This window comes from Loxodonta africana, chromosome 16 (genome assembly GCF_030014295.1).
Source record: "Loxodonta africana isolate mLoxAfr1 chromosome 16, mLoxAfr1.hap2, whole genome shotgun sequence".
Taxonomy (NCBI): domain Eukaryota; kingdom Metazoa; phylum Chordata; class Mammalia; order Proboscidea; family Elephantidae; genus Loxodonta; species Loxodonta africana.
This window is the reverse complement of record NC_087357.1, coordinates 9,996,044-10,008,705: the sequence shown is the minus strand read 5'-3', so window position 1 is coordinate 10,008,705 and position 12,662 is coordinate 9,996,044. Positions and strand designations below refer to the sequence as shown.

The window sequence follows — 12,662 nt, the reverse complement described above, 5'->3', positions numbered from 1 at the left end:
GGTGATGCTCAGTCCTCCTCTCTGCCCTTGCTGCTAGCAATGTGTTCCTTCAAGATGTATCATGCTTTGTTTTGTGTCTACACTGCGTTCTCTCCTCATGCTGCAGTCTCCTCAAAGGCAGGAACATTTCTTAGATATCGTCCACAGAGCCCTGCATTTAGTAGTATTTTTTTTTGTAAATTTACATTATAACTGAAAATGTAATACACACCAAGTCTGTCATTTATCCCTACAAGTGTGACTGCAGAAGGAGCCCCTCCTCCCCATTAAACGTACAGCTCAGGAGAGATTTCTGAGGTAATCCTGACGTAGTTGTTCTCAGAGATGCTGAACTTATGGAAGAGAACCCACTCCGGCATCTTCCTGGTGAGAGAGTAGCCGGAAAGCGGGTGCAGCTGAGCAACCTGCTTGTGTGTCAGCATCAGGTAGTTACCAGACCCGTCAACATCCCGAGCGATCTACAGGGCGGGGTGTGAAGAGAGAGACTCTGCATTAATATGGAGATTGATACACAAAAATGTTTACCCAAAATCTTCCCATATGGAGAACGATACACAAAAATGTTTACCCAAAATCTTCCAAAGTATTGCATACAGAATAGTTAAGGCTATGAATCTGCAGCCCAAGCTGCCCATTTTCAGATAGAGAAAAAGGCCACAAACAGGTTGTGCTGAAAACTGAGACAGCATTGAAGGTTTCCACTAACTTCCGCGATGTCAGGAAAATATGCTAAGACCAGGCAGCGATAAAGGTTAAGTGTTTTGTCAAGAACTAAAAATTGGCGCGTTACCTGGCATATTCTCAACTATATTCTTAAATGTCAAGTGCTTTACACTTGATTTAGCGCATTTAATCCTCACAGAAACCCTGTGGTGGAGCTGCTTTTCCTTACAGCTGAGCACGTCCATGCTAACACGTGATTCTTCTCTGTTACTGGCGCTTTAGAGCGTCTGTGGGAAAACCACAGTATTTCTTGTACTGGGCCGTGAATAGCGCCCCACTTCTGTACTTTGCTTTCACGGGGGCTACACTAGTCAGCCCTCACCATGGCTTTTGTGTGCTGGGTGTCAGGATTACCAGTTAGAGTTGAACCAATTCGCAAGCAGGTGAGACAGGCTGTATCTAAGGCTTACAGTGAGTGTTTTAACAGCCTTCCCTCTATAACAAAAAAAGATCTTTTGCCTTTTTGGACAAAGATAACATATTCTGGCTTAGTCCTTTGAGGGGATGTACGTTTAAATACCAAATCTTCAATAACGTAGGGGTTTCAGCTCTATTTTTAAGACACTGACATCAATAAAGTGATCATCCTAAGTGAAAGCCCCTAGCACCTGTCTCGAATGTGTGAGATTTTATAACGACCATGCTGCTGGCAGCCTCAGGCACCCTTACCTGCATAAAGTAGCCAGACAGAAGAGCTTTCTTGATGTTCAGAGTGTTCTCCTGTGAGCCAAAAGCAGCTTCTGCGTAGGGCAGCTCGATCCGCTTGATGATGTCTAGGAGCTCAGCTCGGATGACATCCGCCATCCTGAGCGAAGAGCAGTGGAGGAAGTGGTCATGACACCAGTTTTCAACACAGTCTAGGAGGGAGTGGAGAACAAAGGCGGCTTAGAAGTGACCTGTCATGAGCTGAGGGCCCAGGTAGGAAGGCGCTGTGTACTCGCCTCTCCTAGAAAGAAAGACACCTGAGGGACTGGGGGGAGGGCAGCAGGGACAGGGATCTGGTGGCAGCTAGCTGGGCTACTCCCGGCCCTGCAAGGACGGGAGATGGCACCGTCTGGCAAACCTCATGCCAGTGGTTGAGGGTCTGTGATCCCATCCAGTGGCAAACAGCTGACCAAAGTTTATGATTACCCTTATGGGTTTTTGGGTTTAATCTGGGGTGCACAGGGGAGAGCTGGCTGTCTTTAGATCGATCTTCTGTCTCTTGTATACAGCAAGGATAACATGGCTACATATTTAATCAAACCAGGAGGAAAAAAAAATTCCTGTATAAATTCCTCTGATCCGTGAGAAAACCTGATTAAGAGAAGGCCGACTACTAGCCTGGCTTAGGAATTCATATGTTACAGTTAAGCTCATCTACCCATCCTAGCTGCAAATTGTATATTAAAAATCGGTCACCTAGATCAGTTTGAAGTCATCTTTTCTTGCCTCCTGTAATTATTTAAGATGGACCCTGAGTTGTGCCTTGACCTGGGAATGCACACAGCCGTGGTACAGCAGGCAGGAGACCCTCGCTTACCCTGTCCTGTCAGCTCAGGCAGGCTCAGCCACAAAAACATGCACTGGGTCAAACGGTGCCACCCACCCTGCTTGCTCTCAAAGGGCACCACCCCGTTCCCCGTGCACTTTCTAGCTCCGTCGTCAAAGTCCTCGTCTGCTGTCAAGTGCAGACTCCCTGCCCTTGAACTCCCCTATTGCCTTTCAGTTTGCTGTCAGGTCTTTCACTTCACTACTTTTCACACCATCCATCACAGCAAAGATGCTAAAAGATGCTTCAGAGAAAGTGAAGGAGAGATGACTTCCCCTCTTAGGAAGGGCACCCGGCGCTGGCTGCCCTGCTTTGGGGCTGTGGCCCCGCCACATTGCTTTGCCCTCTGTCCCTCAGGAGAGTTGCCACACAGGAGGAACTTCCAGCTCCCTTATTGCTGGGCACCCTCATGAAAACGACCTGCTCCTGGCGCCTACCCTGCCTCTGCCTTCACATCCGCCACCCTGCTTCCTCGGCGCCTGCTCCTCGCCTCCGCCAAGCGGGCCACCTGGAGCCTCCCCTGGGCACGCCAGCCCAGTCTGCAGCCCTGCCAGAGCTGGCTGGTCACACTCTGCATCCTCTCCTTGTGTACTGCAGACAGCTGATTGCAATGCACGCAGCATAGCTGGGCCACGGTAGGCACACAGAGGTGTCAGCTCCTTTTCTCCCTCCCCAGACACGGGGGCTAGGAGCACTGGGCACGTCTCTATCCCCCCGTGCCACTGCTCAGAGCAAGCGCACTCTGCAGCCAGGCTGGGCTGAGCACTGGGACTCTATGAGAAAGGCCCACCACTGGCGCTCTAGCAGCGAGAGGGCGAGCTTCTACTTCTGAGGAGACACGTATGGGTGCACTCGGGTGGCCAGCTGGGCTAGAGAAGGGTGCGTGACCAGTGACAACTCGGCCTCATTCTGGGAGAGGACAGAGTCACGGCATTCACTTACGCTCGCCAGTGGCACGCAGGGTTATGTCTCGGTAGGCCTTGTAAACATTGATGAGCGTGAAGTGATCGCCCTCAGGGTGGAGAAAGGTCTTCCAGCGAGTCAAGGCAGCCTCCTCGGTGCCACGTGGCAGGTGCGAGAAGCAGTCGGGAGCTGGAAAGGGCAGAAGGTGGAGGTCAGCAATACTGACGTCTCCTCTAGCACAGCAGGCACAGGGGCGGCCATCACCGCTGGGGCACTACCACGCCTGCTCTCTGCACACATGAGCTCTTCTTGCTGACTCGTTCGCCAGAGAAACCCAGAGTGGGTCCTCAGAGTCCTCCCTCTCCTTTTCGGAGGCCTGCTTCACAGCTAGTGCCCCGCTGTGTCACAGTGACGGCAGGGATGGCCGAGGCCGAGGTGCAGGAAGAGGAGGAGAACTGAAGCTCACACACAGAAAGCAGCCGAAGCAGAAGTCACAGCACATAAACCAGGAGGGGTCCAGCTGGCAGGAACAGAAAACCACACACGTAATCCCCTGGGGGAAGAACACTTCCAATGACCCGTTTTTCTGGATCTGCATTGATTAGTAAATGTGGATGACGACCCGGTGATGACAGCCTAAGTTCCCAGACAGGCACCTTTCTGACCTCTGGTGTGACAGGCTGAAAGTTCACGGCTTGCCTGAACAATCGAGGGACCTGGGCGCTAGTCCACAGCGGCTCTCTCTTCAGCAGAAGCACACCTGGACACTGTTGCCATTTTGATAATGAAGCCCAGTAGCTTCTGAGGTATTTTTTTCATATTACAATAACTACTAAATTTTTTCTTTCTGATGTATTAAATTACTTCACTATCATTCAGTTTTAAAAACTGATCCTGGTGTCTGTGAAGTACTTCTTGAAATATGATCATTTCAAATGGATCTCATTTAAATCTATACCTGGTGCAGAGTACAAAAAAAGAAGATCCTTCCGGGAATACCTGTTACCATGGCAGCAATTGTCAGCATCTCGTCTACACAGTCAAATTCACAGGATGCTAAGATGGACTTGGAGAGCTGTGGATCAAGAGGAAACTCGGACATGATGATTCCAAACTCAGAAAGGTTCCCGTCATTATCCAGTGCTGCCAGGTAATCTAAGTCTTCCAGCGCCTGCATCAGACTCTCAGGTGCTAGGAAAGAAAATAATAGTAATAACTGAAAAGTCTCATTCAGCTCCAGCCAAGATGCAGCACAAGTACCGGATTCACCCTCCTACCTGAAACACCAAAGATGGACAGAATGTGCAACAACGGCCTGTAAGACGCTGAACATCAGGCAATGAAGGACAGTGACTCCTGAGAAGGGGATGCAGACCAGAGGGGCCTGTGACTGCCCAGCTTCCTGCCTTGACAGTGTCCAGGCCTTGAGGGAGGGGAGCCTGGGTGCAGCCTGCTGGGCTCCTTGAGGATGCAGATGCTGCTGAGGGCCCAGGGAGACTAAGGTGGCCACGGTCTAAAGACAGAGGACCAGAGAGCAGACGGCTACCCAGAGAAAATGCACAAGGTCCCCTCCATCGGTCCAAGGGTATGAGGAAGCCACCCAAAGCCAGGGAAAGAGCCATCTGAGAGAGTTAGAGGGGCTGAGAACAGGGCCTCCTCCCACCAGCAGGACTCCCAGGCCCTGGGCAGAATACACTGCAGGGGAGGAACCACCACTCAGGTGAACACTGCTCCAGTCCCAGCGAACAAACCTTAAAAGCGAGTCCTGAAAGGATCACACCTTCTCCAAGTACCCTCAATTCCAGAACAAGGCTCAAGGATATTTACAGGATACAAAAATATCCAACATCCAGCAAGGTAAAAGGTGCCATGTCTATTATCCAACCAAAAATTATGAGGCAGGAAAATACATCCCGTGATAAAGAAAAAATTAAGAGAAACTGACCCAGAATTCACACATAGGAGAGAAACTGGTAGACAAGAGCATTAGAAGAGTTATTTGCCTGGGCAAATAAGGATGGCAAGCCAATTTTCTCCATTTTTTCATTCTGTTTTTAAATTTTTACGATATTGATAGCCCACTGGTGTTTATATATGCTTAATTTCCACCATTTATTCCAAGAAAGGTATTTTCCTTGCCCTAGAAGAATATAAATATGTTAAAATAAACGTCTGTTGTTTTCACCTGTCTGGCATTTGGTAGAGCAACAATGGACACATGAAGGGCAAATACACATCGTGTACATGTGACATAGTGCTGTACTGTTCTACCCCAGAAGCCGCAGGGCTCATGGGAGCCACTGGGCTGCTTCCATTTGTCTCTATTCCAATATGTGCATGGGGAGTGGGAGAGGAAAACTGTGGGGCCCAAGAAGCAATCTAGCCTGTCTGCACTGGGGGGTTCAAAGCAACAAATAGTAAAATCTCCTCATTGGCTTTCCAAGCTTTGACCATTAAACTATTTGTCAAGATTTCAGGCAAACTGTGTAAATCAAACCTGATCACCAACTCAGACTTGATTAACACATGAGAACTTGAAAACTACCACTATGGTTTGAGAAATAGCTCATGGATGCTGAAATGCAGTTCATAGAAATCTCCAGCCCTTTTGTTGGACAAGAGCAGAGGCAAGAAACAGGATTTCTGCCTCTGGCACCTCAGCTGCAAGAAAGAGATCAGTTACTGGGAAACGCAAGTGTCAGGGCGTGAGGGGTGGTGAGGGGCAAACCATGGCAAGCCTGCAGCGAGCCCCGTCTACATCTGCGTGAAGACTCTGAGGCACAGGCTTAATCCTCACCTGGTAGAAAATACACTTAACTTCCCTAGTGCTTCTGATGAATCACATCGAGACTTAAAACTGAGCAGAAGACCATGGCTTCCCAGGGATACTCCTGTCCTAAAGTGGTTGGTTTTTGTTCCCTCTGCCTGACGTGGGTGCTGGCCTGGAGCATGTGTGTACTACTCGCTCATTCTTGTGGACCCCTGGGTCAACCATATTGGCGAAGATGAGACTTTGAGACGTCAACATCACCGGGAAGAAAACAGATGGGCTACTTAGAGAGAAAAGTTCCTGAGTTCCTTCAGTGAGCCGTGAAATGAAAAGCAAGAGAAGGTGCAGAAAGCAGCAATAGAAAATGAGCATCTTAGATGAAATACAGCAGGAGGGGGCTGGGAGCACAAACTTAATTACTGGAAGCTTTTTAATAAACTATCAAAGGTGCTGCATCACAAGTCGCAGGATCCCTGGCAATTGTCCCTGTTAGTATCTGGCTTGACAGCCAGGCTCTGTCCGCAAAGGGCACCTACTACTTCTCATCTGCATGCCTCAGAGTGGAGCTGGCTGCACACAGGGTGACAGAGATGACTTCAGGATTCTGCTCCTGGCCCCGAAGGCAGAAAGAGAGGTTGTTCCCAGGGCTTTGTTATATCAGGACAAGTGAATGAAGGCAGATGGCACAGGTGAGGGAAGAAGCATAATAAATAAGTGAACAGGATTTGCTACCATTACATTCTACGTTTTAAGACATCTCCCCAATGTGGCCCATAAAATTCTCTTGGTAAAAAGCAGAAGGGCTTAGATGAGCATTCTTCACGGCATGACTACATACGTGTAACCACGGTAAATAATGCCAACAAATGGAATATACATGTTTTAGAGGGCTCTTCTTTACAGTGGTGCAAAATCAGGCAGCTTTATTCTGAAGGCAATTTCCATAGGAACAGAACATCATTTTTATTAAGGTTTATGGCCAAAGGCAGCTGCTCTTCCTGTAGGGTGGCACCCTGCAGAGTCAAGTGCCTCCCCCACTGCCATCACCCAGTAACATGAAGGCCTGGGGTGCGATCCTTCTTCACTGTTCCATGTGTCCCTGCCCATGGAACTCGGGCGTCAGGCTCCACACTGTTTCCCTCAGCAGAAAAGCTGGCTACAGAGAGGTCCTGCCTTTGTAACACAGGCCCAAGTCCACTGGCCAGAGGAAGGGGCTGAACCAGTGCCTACTCTGAGCAAGAGCACAGGCAGGGGAGGCGGCCAAGGTTCTGCTGTGTGGTTTCTAGAACCTACTGTCTCGGGTGGCATTTTCCCTGTGCTCTTAAACCTATGCCAAAATGTTAGCTGCAGAGTGGAAGGATTCACAGGGTGACCTGCCTGCCTACAAGAAAGTCTACTCAGGTGCTCAGCGGTTCTCCTCCAGCCACATCTCCCTTTTTATAATAATCTCTGTCCTACTTACTGTCTCGTTTGCCAAAATGACTTAACAATGCTGAATTTGTTCTTTCCTCTCAAGGTAGCTGGTACTATTCAAATATTATTTATACGTAGTTTCCCACAAGTAAAAGTCAAGTTTTTGTCTACAATTACTCCTGGGGGTGTACTTAATGGCATGCCACGCCTCCTATGTAGCCCTGGCAGCCCAGTGGTTAACAGCTCAGCTGCTAACCAAAAGGTCAGCAGTTTGAATTCACTAGCCTTGGAAACCCTATGGGGCAGTTCTACTCTGTCCTATAGGGTTGCTATAGGGTGGCTACGAGTTGGAATCCACTGGATGGCAACAGGTTTGGGTTGGTTTTTCTTTTTTGGTTTAGTGAGTGGCAGGGTCAGGATTGGGCCCTGGCCATCTGGCCAAGAGCTTGAGCTTTCTGATGCAGGCCTGAGTGTGGGTGACCACATGCCCCAATGGGGCCAGGATGGTATCCCTCTCCACCCCGTCCAGCTTAACTGTCAGTAGCACCTCTTCCACTCTCAGGGTCATCCTGGCCTGAATGATAAATCACAACACAGTCACTGTGCCCACCAGGGGCCTCCAGGGCATCAATGCTGGAAGTGCTTCTGCTCTGTGCAGAATCCCCCCCCAGACTTTGTCTTCACATCCTGAAAAGTTATTAACTTTGTTGCTCTCAACTTCCTCTGAGGTCCTCCCTCACAGGCTCTGGGGTCTTTTTAGCATATCTGCTCACCTCCCATCTGAATACAGCAATAGCTTCTGCGTGGTCTGTAAACACATTACGTGTAAACTTCACTACCTTAACATCCTAGGCCGTGGCCTGGGTCAGCATAACGTCAGCGTCTGTGCTGAGTTCCCTGGGCTGCTGGCGGGGGCGGGGGCAGCCGCAGCATAAATCCTGCCTCCCCACCCAAGGATCTGCAGCGAGGCAATTTGTGAGGATGCCATGTGAATGCACACTCCTTGGCCCTGTCTCCCCATTTCTTTTAGTACAGACTGTAAAATTTTAAGACTGTTCTGTAAGCTGCAAGGCAAAATCCCGAGTTTTCAGTGATTTCTAAACGAGCATGTCACTTCTCTAGTGTACTCCCAGACCAGGCTTGCGGTGTGCGCAGTGGCCCTCAGGAGGTCTGGATGGACTGCTTTCTTCTATGGTTACTAACCCTCCAGGGGAGGATCTGCCCAGTCCACAGGCACAGCCACTGCAGAAAAAACCACCGCTAATTCCTGCTGCCAGCACCCACACGGGCCTCTTTCTCCTGGTCTTGCAGGGCTGTCCCTTTTTCCTTGAGGTCCTTCCCTTGTTTTATATGCTGCATCTGGCAAGTCTGAGTTGGGCTCACTTTTCTTTGCATAATACAAGGGATCACAGAGCACCCCAAAGGCAGGTGTCTTAGCACCACCAAAATGAGTTTTGCATCTGAATGCAAAGATGACATCTGGCATAGTCTTGTACATTTTGGCTAGATTCTCCCCAAACTTTTGTCTAGGTATCACTGCTGTCCCAAGGTAACAGGCGTCTATGGCCATCCCCTTCCTTCCACGGGCGCAGTCGCTGGTCTGAACTTCCAGGTCTAGAGAAATGCTTGCCGTGTCATCCAGGATGGAGGTCTACCCCCAGGCAGCTGAGGAGGAAGCAGTAATGGATTTTTTTTTTTTTTAAATGAGGTCCATATCCAGGGAATTCAATTAATAGTCTTTAGCCCAGTTATGCCAAATGCATTTTCATACGGCTCACGGATCCTGAAAAATCACATTACTGCCTGCATTTGTGCATTTCAGTTAGAATTAAAGGCAGCAGCTGCAAGCATCATCCTTTTGGCTTCCAAAGCAATGAGTCAGAGTTAATCCACAGTTATATTTCCCCCAAGCACAGCAGAAAATAGTTCTGTGAGCACTGTCAGGGACAAAGTGTGACCAGACCCTTTGTCCCCCATGGCAGCTGTAAGCCTCGTGGTAGAACAGTGTAGAGGAAGACCATGGAGAAGAGAGCACCAGGATCCACCACCCGGCTGCACTTTGCTTTGAAAGCCCTGAATGGTACAGAGACTGACTTTTCTTCTCCCTGCAGGCCTGGCCCCCTATGCCATCCCGAGCAAGCAGATGCCTACGACATCAACAGCTGGTGATATGGGATAGAAGAGATGAGTGGTGGGGCTGGAAGAGCAACTTTCAAACATGAAGCAGGTTTCTTCGGAGGACGGCCTCGGACAGGTCTCTGGAACATCACCATGGCTGATCAGCCTATCAGAAACGCCAGGCCACCAGAAGCTCCGGGGTCACCAGTGACAGATGGGACGGAAGGGGCAGGGACCCTCGCCTGACAGATTCCTTCTTCCTCAGGAAACAGGAGAAACCGCAAAGGGAAGGGTGGCTGCAGGAACACTGCCACCAGAATCTTCTAGCCTGTGAGGGCCTTGGGACCCCCACCCCCACATCCCTACACCCCCTTTCTGTCCAACTTCCCACAATTTTAATCAGTCTAAGAATTTCTACATAAGAAAAAAGGACTGGATCTGAGTTTACCACATACGTTTTGCAACTTCGTATCACATTCTATGACCATTTCTTTCCTTACTCAGGACGCTCCCTGTTTAAATAGCCATATTTATCACAGAAGTATTCACTACCTAAGGTCGTTAGGAAGGGGCCAGGCCTAATGAACTAACTCCCCATTCCTCAGGTGGGGAACTAAACCAGGAGAAAAAACCAAACCCGTTGCAGTCAATTCCAACTCATAGCAGCCCTACAGGACAAAGCAGAACTGCCCCCGTAGGGTTTCCAAGGAGCAGCTGGTAGATTCAAACTGCTGACACTTGGTTAGCAGCTGGGCTCTCAGCCGCTGCGCTCTGAGGGTGTTTTCCAGCAAAAGTTGGAAAACACCCTCAGAGCAGGCAGTTAGGCTGGGACTCCTCGACAGAGATGAGGTGATGCGCTGACTCTTCCAGGAGCACAGCTAGACCGCGCTTGAGAGAAATGGTTGGAATCCACGTTTCAAGATCTCCCTACATCCGCCATGTTTAGGATCCTGTCCTGCAGGTCCCTGGGTTTCTGCCTCCACGTCACTTCCCAGCCTCCTCCCTTTCCTCATTTTGGAACTCTCCAAAACACACTGTGCCCTGAGGTGTTGGTCTCTGAGCCCTCAGGGAGGCCAGATCCCTGCACCCATTGCCCCTGCCCAGGAAAAGCCTCCCCGGGTGCAAAGTCCTCCAGTTCCCTCAGTGGCTGCCTGGCACGTTTCATGTTGACTTAGCCGAGCAGGCAGCCAGGGGGAAGGGGCCACACATTTTGGCAGAACGTCAGTCTGCACTTTCCCCTGCAGGGACAGATGGCTCCAACTGAGTGAAAGGGCTCCAGAGGAAAGAAGTATCCGTACGAGAGACACAGAGCTCATGAAGCCCACCCTCTTAGAGGGTCCAGGGCTCCTCCAGGAGGAGTCTCTTCTGAAGATTTAAAATTGTAAAGGGGTCCCTAAAGTCAACGATTTTTCAGCGTTTACTGGGAGAGTTTCAAGGGTAGTGGTGGTTGGTTCAGTGGTAGAACTCTCACCTTCCACGGGGAAGACAGGTTCGATTCCCAGCCAGCGCACCTCAAGTGCAGCCGCCACCCGTCTGTCAGTGGAAGCTTGTGTGTTGCTGTGATGGTGAACAGTTTTCAGCACAGCTTCCAGACTAAGATGGGCTAGTTAGAAAGGCCTGGTGACCAACCTCAGAAAATCAGCCAGTGAAAACCCTATGGATCGACAACAGTCTAATCCCATCATGCATAGGGTCACCATGTTGGGGCCAACTTGACAGCAGCTAACAACAACAAGAGGTTCCAGGGAAGGTCCCTGCTGGAGTCCAGGATCTATGGTGGTGGTCCCCAGATGAGGACCCTCAAGTGATGCTGGCGAGGGTTGGCGTGCGGCGAGCACTCCTTCCTGGGACATCTGGCTGGACTCATGGCGGCCACTCGCATCCTGCTCTTCTCTTATCCATGGCCCCTCACTGTGCCTTTCCTTCTACCTTTCCTTTCAAAGGTCAGCATCGTAGGTGACCCTCCATTACCCAAAATGGTCTGTTCCAAATCCTACCAGTTACTTTAAGAAATGTTTGAGAAAGAGTCATTCTAAAAAACCTGTAGTTCTCAAGTGCTTGTAAATCCTATTGGTGCCCCTGGACAAAATGAAAAACACAGGAATCAAGCTTCTGCATTCAAGGCCTGCTGGCTGATCTCAGCTGTATACATTTGATAAATGCCATGAACCTAAGCACCAAGATTAACAGACCTATTCGCCTCCTTGGTAAACATACTAAAAACTTCAACCACTGGCCCAAACGGTGGGAAAAAATTAAGAAACTTCCTTCCGTGTAAAGTACAGATAAAAACTAAGATATCAGCTGAAGGGTGATCGATGCTAAATCCTGGACCTTTATATGGGAATTCTAATACTCACTTAAGGAGCCCCAGTGGCGCAGTGGCTCAGTAGCTAACTGAAAGTCAGTGATTCACCGTGAAACATTTCATAACATGGAGGCATCCTGAAGGCATTATGCTGAGTGAAATTAGTCAAATGCAAAAGGGCAAATATTGTACAAGACCACTATTATAAGAACTCAAGAAATAGTTTAAACTCAGAGGAAAATATTCTTTGATGGTTATGGCGGGGGAGAGGGAGAGGGGTTTTCACTAATTAGATATTAGACAAGAACTATTTTAGGTGAACGGAAAAAAACACACAATAGAGACAACAGAAAGAGGTCATCACAATTGGACTAAACCAAAAGTAAAGAAGCTTCCTGAATAAATTGAACATTTTGAAAGCCAGAGTAGCAGGGGTCGGGTTTCGGGGACCATGGTTTCAGGGGACATCTAGGTCAATTGGCATAATAAAATCTGTTAAGAAAACATTCTGCATCCCACTTCAGTGAGTGGTGTCTGGGGTCTTAAATACTAGCAAGCGGCCATCTAACATGCATCAATTTGTCTCAACCCACTTGGAGCAAAGGAGAATGAAGAACACCAAAGACACAAGGTAATTATGAGCCCCAGAGACAGAAAGGGCCACATGAACCAGAGACTACATCAGCCTGAGACCAGAAGAACTAGATGGTGCCCAGCTATAATCGATGACTGCCCTGACAGGAAACAACACAGAATCCCAGATGGAGCAGGAGAGCAGTGGGACGCAGACCTCAAATTCTCATAAAAAGACTAGACACTTAATGGTCTGAGACCAGAAGGACCCCAGAGGTCATGGTTCCCAGACTTTCTATTAGCCCAAGACTGGTACCATTCCG

At 49.2% G+C, this 12,662-nt stretch overlaps 1 protein-coding gene across 2 annotated transcripts in view; it reads right to left on the bottom strand.

Moving 5' to 3' along the window:
* DHX32 (DEAH-box helicase 32 (putative)) overlaps positions 1–12,662 on the bottom strand; it is a 53,956-nt gene that overhangs the window by 1,026 nt on the left and 40,268 nt on the right. For both annotated transcript variants that reach the window (XM_064269192.1, XM_010599235.3), the window contains 4 exons: positions 4,157–4,348; positions 3,197–3,346; positions 1,393–1,580; positions 277–458 (listed from right to left, as the gene is read on the bottom strand). In XM_064269192.1, coding sequence (XP_064125262.1) covers positions 277–458; positions 1,393–1,580; positions 3,197–3,346; positions 4,157–4,348 — 712 coding nt within the window. The remainder of the gene's footprint in view (positions 1–276; positions 459–1,392; positions 1,581–3,196; positions 3,347–4,156; positions 4,349–12,662) is intronic.